Source organism: Sus scrofa, chromosome 7, assembly GCF_054392235.1.
Source record: "Sus scrofa isolate SSC_HxYL_T2T_F1_AM1 chromosome 7, Sscrofa_HxYL_maternal_Yorkshire_Landrace_v2.0, whole genome shotgun sequence".
Taxonomy (NCBI): Eukaryota; Metazoa; Chordata; class Mammalia; order Artiodactyla; family Suidae; genus Sus; species Sus scrofa.
The window spans coordinates 56,019,512-56,046,813 of record NC_139389.1 but is presented as its reverse complement, the minus strand read 5'-3'; the positions used below and the strand labels follow the sequence as shown (position 1 = coordinate 56,046,813).

The 27,302-nt window shown below is 42.2% G+C and overlaps 1 protein-coding gene and 1 long non-coding RNA gene across 8 annotated transcripts; one reads left to right on the top strand and one right to left on the bottom strand.

Annotated features, from left to right (window-relative positions):
- The first annotated feature begins 889 nt into the window (after positions 1–889).
- Positions 890–27,248, top strand: HYKK (hydroxylysine kinase). Of its 7 annotated transcripts, none has more exons than XM_084966329.1 (6): positions 890–962; positions 5,732–5,865; positions 6,492–6,858; positions 8,025–8,164; positions 15,985–16,168; positions 27,040–27,248. In XM_084966329.1, exons 3-6 carry the CDS (start codon positions 6,513–6,515, stop codon positions 27,093–27,095), a joined length of 726 nt encoding a protein of 241 aa, XP_084822455.1. In that variant the 5' UTR covers positions 890–962; positions 5,732–5,865; positions 6,492–6,512; the 3' UTR covers positions 27,096–27,248. The 7 variants fall into 7 exon arrangements, with proteins under 7 accessions (XP_084822455.1, XP_005656292.2, XP_005656297.2 ...); XM_005656235.4 differs by lacking the exon at positions 27,040–27,248 and adding an exon at positions 22,289–23,759; XM_005656240.4 differs by lacking the exon at positions 27,040–27,248 and adding an exon at positions 22,289–23,759 and having other exon boundaries at positions 5,732–5,869; positions 6,674–6,858.
- On the bottom strand, positions 22,113–27,273 carry LOC146401596 (uncharacterized). The gene is made up of 2 exons (XR_014810287.1): positions 26,513–27,273; positions 22,113–26,170 (listed from the first exon to the last, which is right to left on the bottom strand). It is a non-coding gene; the product is annotated as an uncharacterized LOC146401596 (long non-coding RNA).
- Between the last annotated feature and the right edge of the window lie 29 nt (positions 27,274–27,302).

The window sequence follows — 27,302 nt, the reverse complement described above, 5'->3', positions numbered from 1 at the left end:
GACCTGAAACCCTCCCCCCATGCCCCGGCCCAGGGGAACCTTTTAGGGTGGCTTTCCCACTCCCTTTACAGGTAATATATTCAGTTTAATGGCTTGAGAAGAGAGTAGAAAACGTGGTACTGTGCTGAAGCTTAAACTAGCACCTGAGTGACCAGGTCTCCTTGAGGCTCTGTGCCATCTAGACTTCACTTTCCCCATCAGTACAAGGAACGTGTGGACCTGTCCGATGAATAAGACAATTTGATGTCCTAACATTCTTGTAACCTGGGAGAGCTAGGTCCTGTGCAGAACGCTGCCGGGCCCAATTCCCAGGTCCTCTGCGCAGAACCCTTACACTTCCAGGGGACTGAATGGGTTTGGGCCATGCTTGCAAAGCCTCTGGGATACGTGTTTCCAGCAGGAAGGGGAGGGAGGGCTAGGAAAGAAAAACGAGGATGTGAATTCTACCCACACACCTGGAAATCTAAGAGAAGCAGTCCACGAAGCCGCCACAGCTACGTGGACCGGGAAGAACTGCGAGGTGCCACTCAAGAGCTGAAAGCCTGCTAAAGCCTGCCAAGGGGTGGGGCGGAATCTCGAACAACCAATCAGAAACCAGAAGTCCAGTTTTATAGAGAAGTAGCAGGGTTCTGACTGGAGTGACCACCGAGAGAAGGCGGGTCAGGATTGCAGAAAGCCCATCAGAAGCCCAGTCTCAGAATTTCTGTTCGCAGCTTCCTAGGCAGGCCAGGGGCAGGGCGGGTTGGGTAGGCCTGGTAGAGCTTAGTCTTTCCAGGAGTCTGTGCTGATTGGCGGCAGGGGGTATCCAGGAGCCAATCAGAAGTCAGGACTCGCGGGCTCGGAGGAGGGGCTGACCGAGGGGCGGCTGGTACGGCGCGACCTCCCAGCCAGAGCGCGAGACAGCAGCCAGGGTCGAGAGCTACCGGAGAACGGATCCACCTGAGGACCTCGGGTCGTTGCGGGTGAGCCGGGTGGGGAAAGGAGACGCGAACCCCCCCCCCGGGGGGGGGCAACCCGGAGAGCAGGGAGGCTCGCTACAAGTCTGGGGCCAGGAGTCGTGAGCCTTGGGGTCTTCCAGTCCCTGCTTCTCCTCAGACATTCTGCGTGCGTGATGCGCCAGTCAGTCACCTCTCTGGACCGCACCCGTAATCCAAAGACTGGCCTGAGATCCCAGAATTGAGGAGTGGCACCCAAGAAGCCATCTGGTCCAACCCTGCCGAGACCTGTGTGGAGACCCTGGCAGAGGGCAGGTGTGGCGCCTGGCACTTGCGGCCAGGTGTCTGGTGCGAACAATTTCTTAGGGCTCCACTGGACCTCACTAACATAATAACGCTCTGCACCTGACTTGCGCCCTCCCCCTCCCTTATTTTCCTGCCTCTTGGATCAGCAACCCCTCTGCAGCACACTAGCCCACCACTCTCGTCTCACCCAGCAGGAAGATACTCAGAGCACCCATTGTTAAGCTTAGGGAGAATTTACTGGATGTTGTAACACTTTGAGAGTGAGGGAGAAAGAATCAAGAATGACTCCTGTTTCTTGGCTGGGTATACCTTACACAAAGTGCAGTTTAAGGTCCGGCCCCCTCGGAGTTGTAGGACAAAGGTTTTGAAATTCTGGCATAAGGCCTAGAATTGGAAAAAAATTGCTTTCAGGGTGCTTTCTCTGAAGCCAGGTCAAACACTGTTGGCAGGAAATATAGATCTGCTGCCTATAGTATTTGAGGTCCCTTGCTGGTCCCCTCCACCCGTACAAAAGACATTTGGTTAAGACAGACTTTGCTGATAACCACATTACTTTCTACGTATTTACTTTTTACAGGAACTGACTTGATCTATGCCATTCGTACCATAATTTGAAGTCCTTGTATACACAGAAAAAAGGCAAATTTAAGTTCAAAAAGAAAGATCTTTAGAAACATATAATATTAGCACTAAAAGAGATTTTTAGGGATGATCTACTCCAATTCCAACCCCCTTCTTTTTTTTTTTTTTTTTTTTTTTCTTTTTTGGCCACAAACAATTTCTCAGGGATAGAATCCAAGCCACAGCTGCAGCAACAAAGGATCCTTAACACATTGCGCCCCCAACTCCCTTTTAGAGGAGATATGAATAGTCCAAAGTTTCAGAGGCTAAGAAATAGAGCTAAAATATGTTTACTTTCTCCCAGCATAGAACTTTTATCCCTCCATTTAAAAAAAAAAAATGGTGGTAAAATACACTTAGGCAGCACAACTTTTTATTACACCAGGCTGCCTTTTGGTGGCTAGAGCTGCCAACATTGCTTTAACTTGCTTTAGAAAATAGGGCTCTTCAAGCAGAGGCTTGACAAACCCCATTTAGGAATGTTATAGGCCTTAACTAATTGTCTCTAAGTTTCCTTCCAACTTTAAAGATTTATAATTAACATCAAACTCAGAATTATTCTGATGTCTTTAATGGTTTATAAGTGTTGAAAACTTACCCCAGGATTTCATCTTGGATTTAAAGCATTAGTTCAAATTACATTCTGAATATGGGCCATACACCTGTTTATAAATCTCTAGAAGGAATGTTAAAACCCCATCCCATGTAAAGTCTTAAGCCCAAATACAATGTGGCAGGATGTATTGGTTCCCAGAAGTTTCAGGTGCAAAGATTATCTTAAACTCCATTTAGGCTTTGTCACAATGCCTTTAGTGAACAAAATCTGGATGACTTAATTTGCACAATTGCTCTGATCAGAAAATAGACATGAGGAGTTCCCTTCCGGGCTCAGCAATTAATGAACCCGACTAGGATCCATGAGGATACAGGTTCAATCCCTGGCTTGCTCAGTGGGTTAAGGATCCAGTGTTGCCATGAGCTGTGATGTAGATCATAGACACGTCTTGGATCTGGCATTTCTGTGGCTGTGGCCTAGGCCAGCGGCTGCAGCTCCAATTTGACCCCTAGCCTGGGAACTTACATATGCTGCAGGTGTGGCCCTAAAAAGCAAAAAAAAAAAAAAAAAAAAAAAAGAAGAAAAAAAAAAAGAAAAGAAACAAAAGGAAAAGCAAAGAAAAAGAAAATAGATACGAGAAGTGATGGTCAAGAATGCAATAACTGGGGGAGTTCCTGTTGTGGCTCAGTGGTTAACGAATCCGACTAGGAACCATGAGGTTGTGGGTTCAATCCCTGGCCTCACTCAGTGGGTTAAGGATCTGGTATTGCTACGAGCTGTGGTGTGGGTTGCAGACGAGGCTCGGATCCCTCGGTTGCTGTGGCTGTGGTGTAGGCCAGCAGCTGTAGCAATGATTGGACCCCTAGCCTGGAAAAGACAAAAAAAGAATGCAATAACTGGGAGTACCCTTCATGGCTCAGCAGTTAACGAATCTGACTAGGATCCATGAGGATCCTAGGTTTGATCCCTGGCTTGCTCAGTGGGTTGGGGATATGGCATTGCTATGAGCTGTGGTGTAGGTCGCAGATGCTGCTCAGATCCCTGCAGCTGTAGCTCGGATTCAGCCCCTAGCCGGGGGAACTTCCATATGCCTGAGGGTACAGCCCTAAAAGGCAGGGGAAAAAAAAAAAAAAAAAAGAATGCAATACCTGTAACAGGTGGTGGAAACCTACAAGCTGCAAAGGGGCTGTGCAAGCTTAGAGGCAGGAGAAATCATGTGTGGGTGGAAGATCAGGAATGACTCCATGGGGAAGGGACTGACCTTTGAGGTTTATGTTGTTATCTCTTGAGTCATCAGGCTATAGTCTTGGGGCTGAGTCAGAGGGGGGGTCATGTGGGAGAGCCCTAGTATACCACCATCTGTTTTATCCTCTTCCCCTCACTGGAGTAAGTTGGACTTTGGCTATCATAGATCTAAAGTGATTAGACATTAACAGACATAGGTCTGATTTGGGGAGCTCTGAGAAAGTCCCAAGACCCTACCCCCACACCCTTGTCATAGCCAGTCTCTCACAAGGCCTTTTTTTCTTAAGGTAAAACTTAGACATTCAGTGAGATTTACAGATCTTATGCTTAAGTTTTGTTTGTTTGCTCAAATGACTAAGGCTTTATTATTTGTGGAAAACACTCTTTTTTTTTTTTTTTGGCCAGAACGTGCAGTGGCTTAATGTGGGATATTTGTTCCCAGATCAGGGATTGAGCCCAAGCCACAGAGGTGGTAGTGCTGAGTCCTAACCACTAGATCACAAGGGAACTCCTAGAAAAGACTTGAGATTTGTGTTTGTTCTTGATCAACACTTAAGGAGGCTATGAATTAGACTTTGGCTTGAGGGAATCTTTCTAGTGGTTTCTATTACATTTATAGTTGTACAACGATCATCACAACCCAATTTTACAGCATTTCCATCCCAAACCAGCCCATCTCTCCCCACCCCAACCTGTCTCCTTTGGAAACCATAAGTTTTTCAAAGTCCTTGAGTCATTATGTGTTCTGCAAAGAAGTTCATTGTATCCTTTTTTTAGACTCCGAATATAAGTGATAGCATATGAAGTTGATGTCTTACTGTCTGACTGACTTCAAATAGTATGATAATTTCTAGGCTCATCCATGTTGCTGCAAAATGGCATTATTTCATTCCTTTTTATGGTTAATATTCCATTGTGTAATATTCCATCTTCTTTATGCCTTAAGTTTTAAGCAAAGTTTTGACAAATACATACACTCATGTAACCAAAGTCTATTCATGATCCAGAACATTTTCCTCCCAGAAAGTTCCCTCAGGCCACCTTCCTGCCAGAAGCAACAATTGTTCTGATTTCTATAAACAAGAGCTAACTGTTTATGAGATTCTTTTATATAAGATTCTTCCACTACATCCCTTGAACAGCAGTAAAAATTGTATCCTAAAATGCAACACATCCTCAAGATGTTATTCATTATTTATAATTTAGTATGAAGGGAGGCTTGGAATTAAACTATTTTGGGAAGAGTGGGAAGTGAGATTGCAAGGATCTTAAAATATTTGGTTCCTAAAGAAAGAACCTACATTGCCTCAGAAGCCCTACAACGCCTTTCATATATATTTGTATGCTCAGGAAATATGCCAAATATGTGTAGCAGAGGGTGGTATTATCCAGGGTAAGAAAACGGTCCCCTCCCCATCTTGTTTATCCAAATCATATTTACTAACTCAACTCAAATCCATCTTCTCAAGAACATCTATCCTTAAGCTGTAGTAATTTCTCTCTCCCTTGAATTTATATCATAGTTCTTGTAGATAATAATTTGATGTCATCAACTCAGATGTACCTTTCTTTTTAATAGGTGACCTTAATTTTTTTTTCAATTCTGCTTAGTGAAAATTTTATGCTTTATATTTTAAGGTAAACTCAGTGATACTTAAGTGAAATGTCACTAATAATTCAGGCATTTCAGGTTTATATTTAATTCACTGTTTTCTTTGGCATTCTCTCTCTTTATCACTTACTGCCTTATAACTTGTATTGAACAGCTTTTAAGTTTTTTATCGTTTAGGATATCTGACTGTTGAGTTAACTTTTTAGAACCCTCTAAGCACATTTCCTATCTCCCATGGTGCCTTATGTGATACCTTGCACATCAGCCAACGCTTTGAAGTACAAACTAGATGATGATCTGTACAATTTAACAGAACTGGTGAATAGAAAAGTCAGATCACTCTATTTAAATTTATATTTTAAACCAAAACTGATTGTAATATAGTCAAAAGGACGTAATTATGGATTAGGAATCTAGAATACGGAGTTCTTACTATAACTTGGTATATAACTTTAGGCAAGACACTTAACCTCTCCGGATGTAAATTCCCCCCGTGAATAAAGTTGATGTTGCTGGAAGAGGTGAAGGAATTGGACTAGATGATACCAGAGTGTTTCCTGGTCTGTGGCTGAAAACGCACCTTTAGCTTGGTAGGTGAGTTTAGAACTCATTTGTGGTACAAGGAGTTTTATTGTTGTTGTTGTTTTTTCATGCAGAAGTTCCCAGGTCAGGGATCGAACCTGCACCATAGCAGCCCAAGCTGCAGCAGTGACAACACTGGATCCTTAGCCCGTTGAGCCCCAGGGGATCTCCACAAGGATTTTTATTCACTAGATTTTAATCTACTTTTTAATCTCATTTATTCATTTGATTTTTTAAATTTTGTGAGTAAAAATTAATAATCAAAGAAATACAGAATCAGTATGGGGAAACATTATTGGTCTGTCTTAAGAAAGATCATTTAGGAGTTCCCATTGTGGCTTAGCTGTAATGAAACCACCTAGCATCTGTGAGGGGGCAAGTTTGATCTCTGGCCTCACTCAGTGGGTTAAGGATCCAGTGTTGCCGTGAGCTGTGGTATGGGTTGTAGACACAGTTCGGATCCTACATTGCTGTGGCTGTGGCTGCGGCTGTGGTATAGGCAAGCAACTGCAGCTCTAATTGGACCCCTAGCCTGGGAACTTCCAGATGCTGTGGGTGCAGCCCTAAAAAAAAAAAAAAAGAAAGAAAAAAGGATCATTTAAATAAACATATTCATTATATGTCTCCTTTCTAGTTTGTTTTTCCCTTAGAAATAATGTCAAGTGGAGATGGTCACCAGTCACAGGCTCTCACCAAACCCCCTTTCACTGAGGTAGAAGCCTCTGCATTAGTGGAATCAGTATTTGGGTTAAAAGTTTCCAAGATCCTGCCACTTCCTAGCTATGATGACCAAAACTTTCATGTATGCATTTCAAGAGCCAAGGACACTACAGATGGCCCAAGTGATTATGTTCTCAAAATAAGCAACACCGAGTCCAGCAAAAATCCAGACCTGATTGAAGTGCAGAGTCACATCATCATGTTTCTGAGAGCGGCTGGATTTCCAACAGCCTCTGTGTGTCGCACTAAAGGAGACAACATAACCTCTCTCGTGTCTGTAGGTAAGAGACCACCGCTGGTCGTCGCCTGTCTGTGTACACTACTACATTTTGGCTACAAGTAGAAATATCAAGAGCAGGTATGTTGTTGCAAGTGTAGAAGTGGTTATTTTTTCAGCACTTGGGAGAATCACAGCATCACCAAAGTGGAGATTGGGGCTCTGATTCAGAAGTGGTTAGAGCCGGGATCTGGTGTAACTCTTCTGCCTAGAAAGGACCTGATGGATGTGTAACTAAGCTAAGGGGACATGTGGAAATTAGGGGAGCTTTTATTTTTAAGCAGAAAAATAATTAAATATTTTTATTCACCATTCCAGCTATACATTTTGGCTAATGTAGTAGAAAGACCACAGAATCAGGAATTTTATTTTATTTTATTCTGTCTTCTTGCCATTTCTTGGGCTGCTCCCATGGCATATGGAGGTTCCCAGGCAAGGGGTCAAATTGGAGCTGCAGCCACCAGCCTACGTCAGAGCCACAGCAACGCAGGATCCAAGCTGCGTCTGCAACCTACACCATAGTTCATGGCAACACCAGATCCTTAACCCACTGAGCAAGGCCAAGGATTGAACCCGCAACCTCATGGTTCGTAGTCAGATTTGTTAACCACTGAGCCACAACGGGAACTCCAGAATCAGGAATTTTAGATCCCAGCTCTGTAATTACTGTGTGATCTTTGGCACACAGCTTAAAATCTTCAGGCTGCGAGCACTCATCAGTGAAACTTGGTCCCTTTCACTTCTAAATGCCGAGACATACATAATAGTATTCTCTAAGAAGTAGTTTTTCCCTAAAGAAGCCTGAGAATCTCAGTCATTTCTTTATCACCCTTTTTCCAAGTGTAAATTTATAAAAAGTGTATTGTAGGCATTCACTTACCAAAATAGGTAATTGATGTTGAGAGCTAAGGCTGGCAGTTGGGGTTACAATTCTGTTCGTATATAATGCCGGGTTTCAGTGTTCGAAGTTCTCTCTGTTCTACCTGCTTGCTTGAGCCACTCAGCCCTGCCTCATAGAATCCTGCTGACTTGTCTTAGGTTAGCACATTTTTTTCTCTTCTTCTGTAATTTCTATAATTCTTTGAGATAATAATTGCAAAGGCAGAACAGCCTCTAATCATTTCTTTTTTTCGAGAATGGTTGACAGGGTGTATCCTTCCATCCATCTAGATAGCGGCTCTGAAGTCAAAACCTACTTGGTGAGGCTGCTGACTTACCTGCCGGGAAGACCCATAGCTGAGATACCCATCAGCCCTCAGCTATTATATGAAATTGGAAAGCTAGCCGCCAAATTGGATAAAACACTGGAGGTAAGATTTGGGGGTTTTATTTTATTCATAAGAATTTTTTATTTGTTGGTTTTGATTTACTTTATTTTTAAATTACACACAGGGCCAGACTCTCTTAGCATGTGTTAGTTAGGAAGGAAGCAGGACACTAGATGCTTGAATTTATGACAATAAGTTTTCTTATCTTTTTTTTTTTTTTTCTTTTTATGGTCACACCTGCAGCATATGAGAGTTCCCAGGCTAGGGGTCAAATCAGAGCTGCAGCTGCCAGCCTATGCCACAGCCATAGCAATGGAAACTCCGGATCCAAGCGGCATCTATGACCTATGTTGCAGCTTGTAGCAATGCCAGATCCTTAACCCACTGATCAAAGCCAGGATTGGAATTCACATCCTCACGAAGACAATGTCTGGTCCTTAACCAACTGAGCCACAACGGGGATGCCAAAAAGGTTTCTTTCTGCCCAGGTCTGTACTTCACTAGTATAAGGGCAAGATTACCTACATCTTTAGAAATTCAAGATTTTTTTTAGGGCCGAACCTGCAGCATATGGAGGTTCCCAGGCTAGGGGTCGAATCGGAGCTGTAGGCTGGCCTACACCAGAGCCACAGCAACGCCAGATCCGAGCCATGTCTTCAACCTATACCACAGCTCATGGCAACACCAGATCCTTAACCCACTGAGCAAGGCCAGGGATCAAAGCTGCATCCTCATGGGTACTAGTCAGATTCATTTCTGCTGAGCCACAGCGGAAATTCCAGAAATTCATGATATTCTTTATGTAGCTCACTGAAAACAGTCTGTATTCACAAATTAAAACCTGAAGTTTTCATCCAGATAAGACATAATCAGCCAGAGCTCTATATGAAGCAATAGCTAAGTTATAAATGGATTGAAACGATTTGTGTGAAGGATGTTTTTGTCTTATAGAAATGATACTTTGTTTGACACACATTTTTCCACCTTCATTTAATCCAAACATGTAAGGAATTCCCTGGTTGTGTAAGCTAAGTTGTTGATATGAGACTTTTTCTTTTTTGAGAAAGGCCTTATCACTATGAACTTCCCTCTAAGAACTGTTTTTGTGGCATCCCATAGATTTTGAATGGTTGTGTTTTCATTGTCATTCGTCTTGAGTTATTTTTTAATTTCCCTTGTGATTTCCTCATTGACCTATTGGTTTTTTAGTAGCATGTTGTTTAGTTTCGATGTAGACAGTTTTTCTCATTTCTTTTCCTGTGGTTGATTTCTAGTTTCATACCATTGTGGTCAGAGAAGATACTTGAAATAATTTCTATACTCTGAAATTTCTTGAAGTGAGTTTTGAGTCCTAGTATATGGTGAATCCTTGAGAATGTTCCATGAGCACTTGAAAAGAATGAGTATTCTGCCTTTGAGGGTGTAATGTCCTGAAAATATCAATTAAGTCTAACTGTTCTATTGTGTCATTTGGGGTCTCTGTTACCTTGTTGATTTTCTGTCTAGAGAATCTGTCCCTTGATGAGAGTGGGGTGTTAAAATCTCCTACTATTTTTGTATTCCCATCCGTTTCTCCTTCGATGTCTGTTAGTACACGTTGCCCTGTTTTTCAAGTGTAATAACCTCTTCCTCCTTGATTTAGACTGATAGTCAAATAGGCTCAATCACAGTCTAAAAAAAGAGTCTAGATTTTCTTACTTTCCTCCCCCACATTTTATGATTTTAGTGTCCTTTTTGTACATCTTCATGTTTATCCTTTTCTGTTCCTTGTGTTTATTGTCACTTTTACAGTAGGTTTTTGTTTTTTGTCTTAACTTTTAGGTCTGTGTACTGGCTTATTTAAGTGGTTGCTTTCCAGTTGTAATTTCCTCCATCCTATATCTTCTTACTTCTTTCCTATTTAGAGGAGACCTTTTAGTATTTCTTTAGAATGGGTTTAGTATTGCTGTATTCTTTTTATTTTTGTGTTTTGGAGAAATTCTTTATTTCTCCTTCTATTTTAAATGATATTACTGCTTGGTAGAGTATTCTAGGCTGCAAATTTTCCCCTTTTAGAACTTTACATATATCTTGCCACTCTCTTCTGGCCTTGTAGTGTTTCTGTAGGGAAATCAGCTGTTAGCCTTTTGGGGGTTCCCTTATAACTAACTCTCTATTTTTCTCTTTCTGCCTTTAGAATCCTCTCCTTATCTTTAGATTTGGCATTTTTATTATGATATGTCTTGGTGTGGGTCTGTTTGGGTTCATCTTGTTTGGGGCCTTTTCTGCTTCCTGTATCTTGATATCTGTTTCCTTTAGATTTGGAAAGTTTTCAGTCATAATTTCTTCAAATATATTTTCAATCTCCTTTTCTTTTTCTTCACCTTCTGGAATCCCTATTATGGGTAGATTGGCCTGCTTTATATCATCCCATAGATCTCTTATATTGCTTTCATGTCCTGATTGGGTGATTTCCACTATTCTGTATTCAAAGTCACTTATTCTTTCCTCTGCATTTTTCATTCTGCTCTTCAATGCCTTAACTCAGCTCACAACTCTGCAAATGAATTTTCTAATTTTTCTTGGCTCCTTATTGTATTTTCTTCTTCCTTTCTGAAGTAATCTACATTATTGTTCATATCTACTCTTAATTCCTTCAGTATTTTCACTCTCTCCTTTTTCAACTTTGTGTCTATTAGACTGTGGTGGTCTGTTTCATTGTTTGCTCCTTCAGGGGAATTCTCCTGTTCTTTTAACTGCAAATGATTCCTGAGCATCTTCATTTTGCTTATATTTTTCTTATTCTGTGAGTTTAGGGAAAACAACTACTATAGTCTTGGAGGGCTATTTTTTTTTTTTCCCACTGTACAGCAAGGGGGTCAGGTTATCCTTACATGTATACATTACAATTATATTTTTCCCCCACCCTTTCTTCTGTTGCAACATGAGTATCTAGACAAAGTTCTCAATGCTATTCAGCAGGATCTTGGAGGGCTATTTATATGCGAGAGCACCCCTGGGCAGTTTGTAAGGGCTTACTAGTTTTCGTGGCATGGGGGTGGCTTTTGATTTGGATGCTGGCTGTCTCTTTGCTCAGTATGTGTAGGCTGTTATCCTCTTGATAGGCGGTGTGCTGGTGTAAGGCCTGTGCTTGCTTTCAGGAAGATGGAGGCAGTGAGCAGAGCCAGTAGCCAGTGCCTGGTTGCTGGGCCCTTGACAGTGGCAAGGACCTGCAGGGAGGTGGTGCAGGCTGTTCCTGGTTGCAGGGATCTGGGAAGTGGCAGTGACCCTCAGGGAGCTGTAGGTGGTGCCCAGAGCCTTTGCAGTGGCAACAGCAGGGTGTGTGTGTTCCCAGGGGAGTGAGGGCAATGGGTGGTGCTCAGTTGCAGTGCCATCCTTTGTGCCAATCCCTGAGGTGACTGGGGCCATAGGGGGTGCCTGTTCACAAACCCCTAGTGGTGGCAGGCCACACCCACCTCTGGAATCTGAGATGCCTGTGGTGGTTTGCGACCACTACCTGTAGCCCATGCAAGAGGCACCCTACCACCTGAGAGCCCACACATATGCCGAGAAAGATATTCCTATGCTGGTCCACCCTTTCTCCTTTTGCTCTCCCAACAATGGTGCCCAGGCCTCCTCCTGTGCTCCCTCAGCTGAGATGCTCCGCTCCCCAGCCCGTAGTGCACCATGCCCTAGCCTCTCAGGCTGTCTCCACACAACCACTCCCAGTCCTCTCCCCAGAACTGACCTCCAAAGCCTGAGTCTCAGCACCTGGCCCCCACCTGAGTGTCTCAGCCCGTGATGTCTGAGGGCAGTGGTACTGATGGTCTGTGCAGCTCTCTCTCTCCTTTGCCTTCCTTAGTCTGGCTGCTGTGCTTTTCTCTGAGGCTTTGAGGTTCCCCTTTCCAGGACTGTGGCCTCCCAGGTGAGGGTTCCTTTCCTCTTTCACAGCTTCCCCTCTGGAGTGCTGGTCCATCCTGATTCCTTCCCCTGCCCTTCTCTCTCTCATCTCTCTTTCTCTTTTTTTTTTTTCCTTTTGTTCTACCCAATTGTGTGGAGGGTTTCTTGCCTTTTCTTGAGGTTTCATGTCTCCTGCCAGGGTTCAGTAGATGTTCTGCGCCAATCGTTCTACCTGTAGATTTTTTTTTTTTTTTTGATGTTTTTGTGGGAGAAGGTGAGCGCCATATCTTACTTCTCCGCTATCTGGATCCCGCCTCTCATAACAGAGTTCTTTGTAGACTTTTCCTTCTACACTCTCTGTGCCCTTCATTAACATGCCTGTTGCCATTGAGGTTTAACTTCTACGGCTAGATTCTGAAATGGCAAATATAGTTCTCAGTGGGAAATGGCACACCATCATTGCTGACAGTGAGTTCTGTTGTGTAGTTAACCACCTATTGCTCTGCTGTGCAACTTATTTTAGATTGTCTCGCAGGGGACAGGGGACTTCTAGAGGAAACCATAAAAGCATTCATCACTAGGCAGCATGATGCAAATTTTATCATGCTTTATTCCATTGCTCATCCCCTCACCTAACCTCACCCCACACCTTTGCCTGTGTAAGTTCTTAGTTTCTATCTAAGCACTAGGAACTCCAGAGTCTGCACACAGTACCACTCAGGGGCAGAATTTTAATTTTGTAGGAGTGGCAGAGGCCATGACTGCTCTACTGGAGATGTGGCTGGGCCATTGAAGCTTCCAGCAGCTGGACAGGCCTGGGGACCCAGAGTACAAGGAGTCCTGAGGGTGGTCATTGCCAGAATTGAGGCCTTCGCAAATGAAGTGATCGACTGATCTGTACTGGAATTTGGGTATTTCTTGGTTCACAGATGGGCTGGAGGTCAGCCTCAGGAGATATCATTTAAATGCAAGAAAGAAGAAAATACAGGGTACATTTATGAGTCTGATTGTAGTCAGTTTTGTAGTAGAGGAAGGAAACACGTTGCTTGAGAAATGGGAATTGGGGTGAGAGGTTGGGAAGGAAGTTGACAAGAGGTGGGGCTTAGATAGACTAATAAAGAGTAGTGAAATTCAGATTGGTTTGCCAAGGAGCCAAAAAATGGAAAGGCCAGACAAGTCAGGCACATGAGCTGCCGTGTTGACAGTCTTCAGGCATTTATTGAGAACCTGTTATGTATGAAATCTTTATTTACTTCATGTCTTAGTTTATCAACAGGTGACCATAAGGTTGGTATTGATACTCTGATCTTAAGGAAACTAAGATCTGAGATGTTAGTGATAGAACTAGTTGAAACCCAGATCTCTTTGATTCCAAATCCAGGTCCCAAGTATTCTTCCCACTACATACCAGAGCGGGATGCACAGGACAGCAGTGCTACTGTTCTAGAAGCTGACTCATAGCCTTCTCTGAGTGGACTGTTCTCCACTGGAAACCCAACAAGAATGTTATATTTTGCTTTCTTTAAAAATGAAAGTGGGAGCTCCTGTTGTGGCTCAGTGGGTTAAGAACCCTACATAATGTTCGTGAGGATGTGGGTTCGATCCTTGGCCTCATTCAGTGGGTTAAGGATCCAGTGTTGCCACAGCTGCAGCGTCGATCACAGATGTGGCTTGGGTCAGGTGTTGCTATGGCTGTGGCGTAGGCCAGCCACTGTGGCTCCAATATGACCCTGACCTGGGAACTTCCATGTGCCACGGGTCCTCAGGTGTGGCCCTAAAAAGACAGGCAAAAAAAAAAAAAAAAGAAAGTAAGGGCTTCTCTGCCGGCTCAGCAGGTTAAGGATCCAGCATTGTCACTGCTGTGACTCAAGTCACTGCTGTGGCTCAGGTTCTATCCCTGGTCCAGGAACTTCCACATGCCTTGGGCACAGCCAAAAAATAATAAGTAATATATGCACATGGCAAAAATTCATTAGTACCCAAAGGTGTAATTTTCTTTCCACCGTCTTCTCCATTCTTAGTTCCTTTCTAATCCAACTCCCCAGAAGTCACAACCCCTAACAGTGTTTTCCGTGTTTTTTATGCAGAGTATTTTTGTGATCCACGGTGACATTTAACACATCAGATGGTCAGGAGATTCAAAACCATGTCATGTGGGAAGTAATTGAAGGAACTAGAGAGGCTTACTCTGCAGAGACTGAGGGGCAGAAATGCTTTCTTCAGACATCTGGAGCACAGTCATGTGGGAGAAGACTAATTCCGTTCCCACTGGCCCCAGAACCTGTGGAATGGACACTGTGGGAGAGGCAGATTTTAGCCCAGCAAAAGGAAGAACACAGAGCCATGTCAATAAGGGTAAAAGTACCTCCTACAGGAAGTATTCAAATACAAGCTAAGTGACCACTTAGCAAGGACATGATCATGGTAACAGGAACATCAGGGAAGTTTTCAAACTCCAGGTCAGGTGAGTGGGTGTGAAAATCAATTTAGAGGAACGTTTTTAAAGAAAAATAAGCAAAATGCAAAATACCAGAATATATCACATGTAAGATTATAAGTCCTTTTTTTTTTTTTTTTTTTTTGTTCTTTAGAGCTGCACTCGCAGCATATGGAAGTCCCAGGCTAGGGATCAAATCAGAGCTACAGCTGCCAGCCTACACCACACCCATAGCAACGCAGAATCCAAGTGTGGTCTGTGACCTACACCACAGCTCACGGGAATGCCAGATCCTTAACCCACTGAGCAAGGCCAGGGATCAAACCTGTATCCTCAGGGATACTAGTTGAGTTTGTTACCACTGAGTCACAACAGGAACTCCTAGATTATAAATGTTATCATGGAAACTTTTTCCCCCTGGGTGTGTGCTGTCTGTATACCCGGTTGTAATGTAAAATGTATTTCTTACTGCAAGTCATGGGCAAAAAAAATATGAAAGCTACTCCCCTGGGTGACGACCTAGGCACTTTCTAGTACTCTGTGAAAGAGATCTGGTCCTCTCTCAGGCCCATAGTGGCAACTTGTCATCCTTTTCTGAACTTTTCTCCAGTTGTGCAGAGATAGTCAAAGTCGCTTAGAACCTTAGAGTGGTCAACGTAAAGGTCTTTCCAGGAGCCCACTGGTGCCCTAACGATACAGCCAAAAAAAAAGTCTTTCCTATTTTAGAATTTTCTATGCTGAAGACGTTTATTTACTCAGCAAATATTGCTTGAGCAGTGCCTTTTGCGTACCAGGCACTGTTCTAGGTGCGAGGATACAGTAGTGAACAAAGCACACCAATTATAAGCCCCTGCCCCTCACAGAGCTTACATTCTAATGAGGCTAGACAATGAGGTAAATAAGCGAATCATGGTGAACATTAGACAATTCACGCTGAGTGCTTAAGGAGAAAAAATAAGCAGGGAAGAGGGATATAAAATACTGGAGGGAGCACTGAAAATTTAGATGGCGTGGTCCTGCGGAAGGTAACTTTTGAGTAAAAACCTGGTGGAAATGAAGGCACTAGCCATACGGATTCCTGGGGACATGAAGAGGTGGGAACAGCAAATGCAAAAAGGGGTGAGAACTTCCCTGGCCTGTTCCTTGAATAGCAGGGAGGCCAGTGTCATTGTCATTGGAGGAGAATGAGAAAAAGGAATCAAAGATGAAATCAGAGAGGGAACAGGGGGCCCAGCAGAGTCTTAAGAGCTGCGTCCAGTTCCTTTGGTGCCCTGTGGATAGTCACACCTGTCTTCACCCATCTGTGAAGATCGGGTGAGATGAGAGAGTACTCTCATCTGTATGATATCCTGTAGAAATATGAAGTTGTTACCACTTTTCAGATTAATGTAAATGGAGCACGTCCGTGACCATGAGAGAAGGCAGCTCTCCCTAAGGTATCCTGGCCTACCCTTTGGAGGGTGCCGTCTTCCAGCCCACAGCAGACCTCTCAGTAGTACCTGTTCCAACCGTCAAAAAGACTCTGAGTTTTTTGCTTTTGCTTTAGAAGTTCCATCACCCAAAGTTAAGTTGTCTTCATCGGGAGAACTTCCTTTGGAACCTGAAAAGTGTTCCTCTTCTGGAGAAACACCTGCCTGCCTTGGGCCAGAATCGGAATCGCGAGATTGTCAGACAGGTCATTCAGCTGTTCAAGGATGAAGTCATGACCAAATTAAGTCATTTTCGAGAATGTGAGTATCCTCCCCCAGTCAAATTAGTATTTTTCTTGATTTTTAAATTGTCAAATTTCAAACTATCAGAAAAGTATGGAGGTACAACTTGATTAAATCTTAAAACCTTGTCATATTCATTCCTATTACTTTTTAAAGAATAATACTTTCCCTTTCCTTAAAAATCCTACATTTGGAACCCCTTCTAAATGTGACATGATTCTACCTCTCCCCTCCCTACTAATATTACTACACGTGTATGTATCCATAAATCACTCATAGTAATATTTTGCATATTTTCGAACTTGAGATAAATGACATCACACTATATTTTATCATTCTGCAACCTACTTTTTTAATTCAATATTATGTTTTTCAGATTGACCCATGTAATATATGTTCATTAGTTTTAACTGTTGAATAATACTCCATTGTGTGTGTGTAAGGTAATTACCTAATTTATTTGAATGTACTGTAATTTTTTTGGTCTATTCTCTTGTTAATGCAGTGTTAGGTTGATTCTTTTTTTTTTTAGGATGTAACAAACCTTTTGACCGAGCATGAAGTACTGGTCAAAGGGCACAGAACTGAGGGGGCATTTCTAGCAAAGCTTTGAATGGGCAATGTGTGTCCTTTTCACCCTCTGCTTTCTGTAGGAGTCAGTTCAGACTGCCAGTAAAAAAACACCAAAGACTGGTGGCTTAAACAACAGAAGTGTTTTTTCTCATAGTCCTGGAGACTGGATGTCTGAGATCAGGGTGCCAGCATGGTCGGGTCCTGCTAAGGACTCTTTTCTCTCTGTGTCCTCACGTGGTAGAGAGAGAGCCAGCCAGCTCTGTGCTGTCTCTTCTTCTGAGCACATAATTCCATCATGAGGGCCCCACCCTCTAAACCCAGTTATCTCCCAAAGGCCCCATCTCCAAATACCATGGCATTGAGGCTTATGGCTTCAACATATGATTTGCTGAAAGTGGGGGAGGCGAGGAGGGGACAGTGGCACTTTCAGTCTTACTTTATACAAACACTAAGTATAATGTGGTTTAAAAAAAGAGTTGATTTCTTCCCCCTCAAACCCGTTTCCCCCTCCCTGTCATCTTCATCTCATTAAAATGGTATCCACTATTTACTTAGCTGATCTGACCAAAAACCTAGTCATCAGCTTGACTTTGTTCTTTCTTTTGCTCCTCACATCCAACCAAACTCTATCCATTCTAACTTCAAAAGATACCCTACTCCTGGAGTTACCTGGTGGCACAGCCACTTAAGGATTCTGGTGTTGTGGAGCTCCTGCTGTAGCACAGGGGGATCAGGGCCTCTTGGGAGCACTGGGATGCGGGTTGGGGTTGGATCCCTGGCCTGGCACAGTGGGTTAAGGATCTGTCATTGCCACAGCTGAGGTTTAGTGATAGCTGCAGCTTGAATATGCAGTTCCCTGTCCTGGGAAATCCATATGCCATGGGGTGGCCAAAAAGGAAGAAGAAAAAAAGAAAAAAAAAAAAAGATCCTGTGCTATTACTGCTGCTATTGTGACGAGCAGTCAATCTCTGGCCTGGGAACCTCTGCATGTTGTGGGTGTGGCCAAAAAGAAAAAGGAAAAAAAAAAGAAAAGATACCCTACTTCTATTTTTTTAAGTTTTCAATTACAGTTGATTTATAATATTCTGTCAATTTCTGCTATACAGCAAAATGACCCAGGCATACATATACATTCTTTTCCTCATATTGTCCTTCATCATGTTCCATCACAAGTGACTAGATATAGTTCCCTGTGCTACACAGCAGGATCTCATTGCTCATCCACTCCAAATGCAATAGTTTGCATCTACTAACCCCAAACTCCCAGTCCATCCTACTCCCTCCCCCTCCCCTTTGGCAACCCCAAGTCTGTCCATGAGTTTGTTTCTTTTCTTTTTCTTTTTTTTAGGTAAAGGAGAAAAAGATAGCTTTACTGCTTTGCCAGGGAAAGGGGCCACAGCAGGCTAATGTCTTAAAGATTGTGCCCTGTTTCTTTTCTGTAGATAGGTTCATTTGTGCCATATATTAGATTCCACATATAAGTGATATCGTATGGTATTTGTCTTTCTCTTTCAAACTTACTTTGCTTAGTATGAGAATCTCTAGTTTCATCCATGTTGCTGCAAATGCCCCATTATTTTGTTCTTTTTATGGCTGAATAGTATTCCATTGTGTATATGTAGCACATCTTCTTAATCCATTCATCTATCAGTGGACATTTAGGTTGTCTCCATGTCTTGGCCATTGTGGCTAGTGCTGCAATGAACATAAGGGTACATGTATCTTTTTCAATGAAAGGAGCGGGACAATATGGTAGTTCTATATTTAGTTTTCTGAGTTACCTCCATACTGTTTTCCATAGTGGTTGTACCAATTTACATTCCCACTAGCAGTGAAGGAGGGAACCCTTTTCTCCATGCCCTCTCCAGCATTTGTTATTTGTAAACTTACTAAAGATGGTCATTCCAACTGGTGTGAAGTGGTACCTCATTGTAGTTTTGATTTGCATTTCTCTAATAATTAGTGATGTTGAGCATTGTTTCATGTGCCTATTGGCCATCTGTATGTCTTCTTGGGAGAAAGGGCTTAATATCCAAAATATACAAACAACCCGTAAACTCAACACCCAAAAAACAAAAAACCCTATTGAAAAATGGGCAGAAGACCCCTAGCCTGGGAACCTCCATATGCTACAGGTGCTTTTTTTAAAAACAAAACAAAACAAAACAAAACACTTTTATTACTGTAGAGTATTCAATTCATAAATATACCACACTTTAGCTATCTTACTCTTAAAAGTTATTTGTGTTGTTTACGGTTTTGATATGTTAAGAACAGTGCTCTGTGAATATTACTGGTGTACATGTTCCTGAGTTCTTTGGATATACGACTTCATGAGCTAAGGGGTAGGATTACTAGGTCCTAGTACATGTCCATATTCAACTTTACTAGATAATGCATTTTCCAAAGTGTTTGTATGACTTTGTACCACTACTAAATGAGTGTAAGTTTTCATTCCTCTACAACCTAGGTACTATCAGATTTCAATTTTTGCTGATCTGATATGCGTATAATGGTTGCTTTGTGGTTTTATTTTTTATTTATTTTTTGTCTTTTTGCCTTTTCTAGGGCTGCTTCCTGCGGCATATGGAAGTTCTAAGGCTAGGGGTCTAATAGGAGCTGTAGCCACCAGCCTATGCCAGAGCCACAGCAACGCGGGATCCGAGCCGCTTCTTTTGCCTATTTTTCTGTTGGGAATTTTTTTCTCATTGATTTTACAAGTTCAAAATATTTTTTGGTGGAGTTCCCATCGTGGTGCACTGGCTAACGAATCTGACTAGGAACCATGAGGTCGTGGGTTCGATCCCTGGCCTTACTCAGTGGGTTAAAGATCTTGCGTTGCCGTGCGCTGTGGTGTAGGTTGCAGATGTGGCTCTGATCCTGCGTTGCTGTGGCTCTGGTGTAGGCCAGTGGCTACAGCTCCGACTGGACTCCTAGCCTGGGAACCTCCATATGCCATGGGAGCGGCCTTAGAAAAGGCAAAAAGACAAAAAAAAAATATATATATATTTTTTGGATACAAGCCCTCTGTTTGTTATTTGTGCTATAAATATTTTGTCCCATTCTGTGACTTGTCTTTTTTCACTCTCTTTATGATGTGTTTTGATGAGTGATCCTTAATTTTTTGGTTTCAAATATATCACTCTTTTACTTCCTGGTTAGTGTTTTCCGCTTTAGTAGAAAAATTTTCCTACCTGTGGTCAGGAGATATTATCCTATATTATCTTTGTAAAGTTTTAGTTTTTGCCTTTCATAATCAATCTATAATCCATCTGGAATTATTTTTATTTATGGTGTGAATTTTTCTTAAATTTATATATGGCGTAAATTTTCCCATTAACATTTATTGAAAAGCCAAGTTTTCCCCTTTGTTTTGCAGTACCACTGCTGTAGTAAACAACTATGTTTTTGGATTCTATTTTACTCTTTTGTCTATTTGTCTATCTCTGCATCCATTCCACGCTGTGTATCAGATAGGCTAGGTCACGCTGCAGTAACACATAACTCCCCAATTCTTTTTTTTTTTTTTTTTTTTTTTTTTTGCTACACCTATGGCATGTGAAAGGTTCCAGGCCAAGATCAAACCCATGCCACAGCAGTGACAATGCCAACAATGCCAGATCCTTAACCCACTGAGCCACCAGGGAACTCCAATCCCCCAATTCTTGTGGATTAAAATAACAAAGGTTTAGTTCCAGCTCAAGCTGCAGATCTATCATGGATTGACTAGGGCTCTGTATATTCTCATTTGGGGATTTAGACTGATGGAACTTTAACCAACTGAAATACTGGGGAAAGAGAATGTAGTCATTGTACCCTGGATCTTAAGGCTTCTTCCCTGAAGTAATTCCACTTCTCTTCATATGTCTGTGGCCAAAAAAAGCCACATGTCCACATACAACTTACCCACCATGTTTCTGGAAGATAACTGGAATATTTGTAAGTATCCCTAAAGATTACCACATAGTCTTAATTTCTTTAAACTTCTAAGTCTTCATATCTGGCAGAACAAGTCCTCCCATCTTCTTGAGTCGTTTGTTTAGATCTACTTATATATTCACTTTGTACAATAGATAGCCAATTACTTTATGAACCTCTAAGGAAGAAAAAACATTGCCAATCAAACTATTAAATGGCAGCAACTGTATGTTGAATTCCAGTATTTTTCAGTAGTGTTCATTGCTTCTACACGCCATCCCGTCATCATCCTTTATTACCTAAGCATGATTTTCACAATCCTAACTCATATAGAAGAAATCAGCCTTATATTTAGAAGCTAATATTATAGACTTTATATCATGTACTTATGATAAAGTACATGACTTGCTGCTTCAGTATGGACATCCCCTTCCCCTCCTAATCCTCACTCAGAAGTTTAAGCCAGTGCTTCTCAAACTATCCACGGTAAAAGACAAGTTTGAGTTTTCCCCTCAACCTACTGCAGTATGATAAGATGGTCCTACCGTTCAAGATTAGCTCATGGCTCACACCACACATGACCTACCATGGAAGTTTGACAACACCCAAACTAGTCTCTACTCTATTAATGAGATAAGGCCCATCAAAGAGTATGACCCATCAAAGGTCATACTCTTTGATGAAACATTACTATGACATTAGCTAAACAATCTCAATTTCCATTTTTTCTCATGCAGAACAGACACAGTTTGTAGGTCAGCACAAGCCACAGGTGCCACCTCCACCCCCACCCCCCACCCCCTACTTTGAGTGGTACTGACCTAAAATAATACTGTCTATTCTAGTACTCAAAAGATTGGGGACATTATTTTGTCACCAGAAATTTATTTTAGAAGTTCCCATCATGGCTCAGCGGGTTAAGAACCTGACTAGTATCCATGAGGATGCGGGTTTGAACCTGGGTTCAATCCCTGGCCTCACTCAGTGGGTTAAGGATCCAGTGTTGCCACAAGCTGCAACATAGGTCATAGATGCAGCTTGGATCTGACATTGTTGTGGCTGTGGCGTAGGCCAGCAGCTGCAGCTATAATTTGACCCCTAGCCTGGGAACTTCCATATGCTGCAGGTGTGGCCCTAAAAAAAAAAAGAAAAAAAAGAAATTTAATTTAGAAACCCTAGGTTAAAATAAAAGCACATTTAGCTCATTCTAGGGCTCTCTGTTTCTAATAATAGTGTGTATGCGTGTGTGTATATATACACACTCACATACATATGTAAACACTTTTAAACACTTCTGCTTTGAGGTAGTTCTTTTCCGTTTACTCTTTTCATAGCCAAAATGAGGTGTTTGCAGGAACTAGAGTCTCCATGTTCTGACCATGTAGTGATGAAAAGCAAAAGCAAAAAAAAAAAAAAAAAAAAAAAAAAAAACCCAAAAAACAAAAAAACAAAAACCATCAAAATTGCCTGCTTTTATCCTTTTTGAAGGAAATTATTTTATTTCAAGAAAAAGAAGGTTTAACTCTTTATCTCTGAGTGCTCATCAAATTATTTGAATGTCCATATCTGAGAAAGAGAAATGGAGAGAAAATGAACTGGACTACTAAAAACAACTGTTTTTACTTGGCTTGATTTTTCTCCTTTCAGGTATCAATCATGGAGATCTCAATGACCATAATATTTTAATTGAGTCCAGCAAGCCAGCCTTTGGAGATGCTGTGTATCAAGTGTCTGGGATTTTAGATTTTGATGACATGAGCTATGGCTACTATGTATTTGAAGTGGCAATCACCATCATGTACATGATGATTGAAAGCAAGACTCCTATACAAGTAGGAGGTCATGTCCTTGCAGGGTTTGAAAGTATAATCCCACTGACACCTGTGGAGAGGGGTGCTTTGTTTCTACTTGTATGTGGTCGTTTTTGTCAGTCCCTTGTCATAGCTGCATATTCTTGTCAGCTATACCCAGAGAATGAAGAATATCTCATGATTACTGCAAAAACCGGGTGGAAGCACTTACAGCAAATGTTTGACATGGGCCAGAAAGCTGTAGAGGAAATCTGGTTTGAAACTGCCAAATCCTATGCCTCTGGGATTTCCATCTGACTACATAAAAGTTCACATTAACTTGGGTAATTAAAAACCAGGAGGACTAACTCTAATTCCCTAAAGATTTTCCCTGCACAGTTAAAAATGAACTGATTGTACAGATCAATGCACATTAAACCACTAAGGTCTTCCAGCAAGTTTATGACCATTTTTGAAACCTAAGAAAGTACTCCTTGAGCAAGGATTTCTTTCTATGGTCTCGCTTGCCTTGTGTTTTAAACAGGCAGTGTTATTCTGAATCAGATAATCTCTCAAGGTATACTCTAGCCCCAAAATCAATCATTTTTTTTTAAACTTTGAAAGTTTCAGAGTCATTATACACACACACACACACACACACATATAAAATAACTGGATTAACATATAGACCTAGTTAACCTAACGTCAACTCTGTGAAGCCTTCTCCCATCTCTTCATTCTCCAGAATCACTTTGTACCCTGTCTACCTTATGGCACATCACTTGGTATCATGGATTGTGACTGTACAGTCATCTAGCCTAAGAGCTATGTGATGGTAGAAACTTTGTAAAACTTTTGTCTTTCATCTCTTGCATCTGATATAGTGACTGTCCTATGGTCTTTAAAAATATTTGCAAAATTAATGTATGCTAGAAGAAAGGCTGGAGAAAATAAGGCACACACTAAGATGCCTTAGGAGGAAACACAGATGGTATTCATAAGAAAAAGCTTTAACTTGTTTGAGAGGGCAGTTGAAACTGGGACCCCAGAGATAGATGCCAGAATATACTGGAACCGCAAGGAAGCAAATAAGACCCCCAGGCAAGCCACTAACTCCTGAGTTACCTCAGTAGTTTTCAAGTCAATACCAAGAAAGTCCCTAAGCAGATATTTTTAAATTTTCTCCTACTTATGTTTCTTTTCATATGAATACGTAATACTGATGAACATAGCCCATGTATACTTGACTTTAATCATACTACTGTATTTCCTTCGCTGGTTTCTCTTCATGCCCCCTTAGTATGATTTAGTAAATAGCTGTTTACTCATTCTTGACATTTTTATTTTCATTATTTAATTATTTATTTATCTTTTTAGGGCCACAGCTGCAGCATATGGAGGTTCCCAGGCTAGGGGTTAAATCGGAGCTGTAGCCTCCAGCCTACACCACAGCCACAGCCATGCCAGATCCGAGCCGCATCTGCAACCTACACCATAGCTCACTGCAACATCAGATCCTTAACCCACTGAGTGAGGCCAGAGATCGAACCTGCAACCTCATGGATACTAGTCAGATTTGTTTCTGCTGAGGCATGACGGGAATTCCCATTCTTGTCATTTTCATTATCCATTCTCTGTGGATGATGCAAGTCTAGAACCCTGCTCATTCAAACACCTTCTCAGTAGTTCTCTCTCTCAACATACATGAGTGCATATTGACTGTATGTCTCTCCACCTACCCACCTACCTACAGAACTATCTATACTCCCCAAACTAGGTCTCTCTGAATGGTCTTCTGTCATTCACTTGCATCATTCTGCTATTCACCTTTAACTTCTCTGTGCCTCTATTTTCTTATCTATAAAGGTGAAGTAGGATCTGTCTTACATAGTGCCTGTGGTACCAGTCTCAGAGAGTTAGTTGTGAGGATTTCATAGAGATTAATGCAAAGTTTTTAGCACAGGGCTCGGCACACTGAAAAGAATAAATATTTACGAAATGAATGAATCAGGTTATCCAAACTCAAAAAACTGCAGTAGTTTCCTACTTGCCTCTCTCATATTCAACCAGTGATCTGATTCTTAGGATTCAGAATTTTAGAACAGTAAATGATGATCATAATCCTTGTCCTTCAGGCCCTACTGTTTAACAATAGATAATAAAAAACCAACATTTACTGAGTACTAAGTACTCAGTTTCTTTCAAAGAAACTTTCTCTCCACTCTCACAACACTTCTGACACTAAATGTGTGGGGTTTTCATGCACATTGAACAATTCTGACACTCCTAGGCGTTAGAGCAGACCCCCAGGTTAAGAGCTCAGTCCCACAAAAATGCCTCTACTTCTGATGCCAGCCTCAAGTCCTAGGTTGTACTTTTGATCCACTGGCTGTAATTTGGGGGTTCCCAGGACTTCCTCCTCACATTTGATATATTTGCCAGAAGCGCCCACAGAACTCAAGGAAAAAGTTTATTAGTTTATTATAAGGGGTAACAGCCAGAGGAAAAAGTATGTAACATGAGGTCCAGAAAGGTTGAAAGCCCAGATGCTTCTGTCTCTGTGGAGTCAGGGTGCACCATGCTACCAGCATGTGGATGGATGTGCTCACCAACCCAGAAGCTCTCTCAATCCCTCTGGTTAGGGTTTTTATGGAGGCTTCATTGGTGATCGAATCAACTTCCCTCCCATCTCCCCTCCCCAGAGGGTGGGGGCGGGTAAGACTAAAAGTTTCAGCCCTCTATTCACTTGGTTGGTTCCTCTGACAGTCAGTCCCCATCCTCGAAGAGTCACCTCTGTTAGCATAAATTCAGGTGTAGCTGAAAGGGGCTTATTATGAATAAAAAAGACACTCCTTGGCTTCCCGTTGTGGCTCAGCTTAGCAGGAATAAACCCAACTACTATCCATGAAGACTCCGGTTCAATCCCTGGCTTTGCTCAGGGATGCTGAGTTGCTGTGGCTGTGGTGTAGGCCAGCAGCTAACAGCTCCGATTCGACCCCTAGTCTGGGAACTTTCATATGCCACCGGTGCGGCCCTAAAACAAACCAATGAAAGACACTCCTCTTCTACCAACCAGGAAATGACATGAGATTTAGAAGCTTTGTGCTAGAACTGGGGACAAAAAGACTAAACATAGATTTCATATTATATCACAGTACTTTACATGTATTATCTCATCTCATCTCCACAACAAACCCATGAAAGTAGTACTGTTATGAGACTGATGCCCTCATGGGAGATCATGAGGCTTTATCATCCTAAAACATCACTTTAATCCTCTTTTCCCATTACCTACAGAAAAAGTTCTAGCATTGAAGGCATTCTACAGTCTGGCTCAAAATGCCTTTCCTGCTTTACTCCATTATTGACTTCTTCATTTGGAACTACTCTGTCACCTAAACTTGTCAAAATTATTTTTTACTTCTGCTTTTTTAATCTCAACCGATCCCTCTTCTTTTTTTTTCTTTCTTTTCTTTTCTTTCTTTTTTTTTTAGGGCTGCACCAACGGTATATGGAAGTCCCCAGGCTAGGGGTAGAATTGGAGCTTCAGCTGAGGGTCTACACCAACAGCCACAACAGGGACCCAAGCCACGTCTACGACTTACACCACAGCTCACAGGAATGCCGGATCCTTAACCCACTTTTTGAGGTCCGGGGTAGAACCCGCATCCTCACGGATCCTAGTGGAGTTTGTTAATCGCTGAGCCATGAAAGGAACTCCCAATAATAATTTTTTACCCTGGAGTTCCCGTCGTGGCGCAGTGGTTAACGAATCCGACTAGGAACCATGAGGTTGCGGGTTCGATCCCTGCCCTTGCTCAGTGGGTTAACGATCCGGCGTTGCCGTGAGCTGTGGTGTAGGTTGCAGACGCGGCTCGGATCCTGCGTTGCTGTGGCTCTGGCGTAGGCCGGTGGCTACAGCTCGGATTCAACCCCTAGCCTGGGAATCTCCATATGCCGCGGGAGCGGCCCAAGAAATAGCAACAACAACAACAACAAAAGACAAAAAGACAAAAGACAAAAAAAAAAAAAAAAAAAAAAAAAAAAAAAAAAAAAAAAAAAAAAAAAAATAATTTTTTACCCAACCTAAAGAGGACAAAGTCCCTGCCCTGAGAACCTCCCCTTGGAGGAAACTGTGAGCAAATAACCTAGCATTAACGTCTAGTCAAGAAACTTAAACCATGAATAGTTTATCTAGGGATCGAAGCCAGATGAAAAAAAGGGTGGAAAGGAGAGATGGATAATGAACACATAAACAAACATAATCTCTGTATAGAAGATAATGTGTATGTGTGGTGACGGTAGGGTATTACTTTCACCAGGTTGGTCAGGTTGCCTTTCTGACCAGGTGAAAGGCAGAGGAGGAGATTAAGGTAAAGTTTCTCCCAAAGCTGTAAGCCCCATTATAATTTGCTTTATATACCCAAAAATGCATATAAAAGTGGAATAAAGTGGAATAAACAGCAATAAAAGTGGAAGAAAGATTCAAGAAGGGAGATGAGAAGAAGCAGGGTTAAGGGTAACGTCTGATTTGCTTGGGCCCATTAGGAGAACAGGGCAGGAATAGTAAGCAATTTAATAGGCGGTCCCACGCCATTGCTCTTCCAGGTCTACGACTTAGCGCACAAGAGAAAGTGAAAGTAAAAATAGAGCCCACAGCGTGAAAAACGGAGTTTAGCCACAACTCCACCTCCGACTTGGCCAGGGTGTTTCTGCTCGCCTTCCCATGCTATAGTGCCCCATCTGCTGGCTCAGGATCCCAGCCACGCCAGTCGCACCCCAACGCCCCAGCTCCCACGAAGGCCACCTGCTCTGGTTCTGGCTCTGCCTCCCAGAAGAACTTCCGCGTCTTCCGCTGCCCCGCCCCCGGT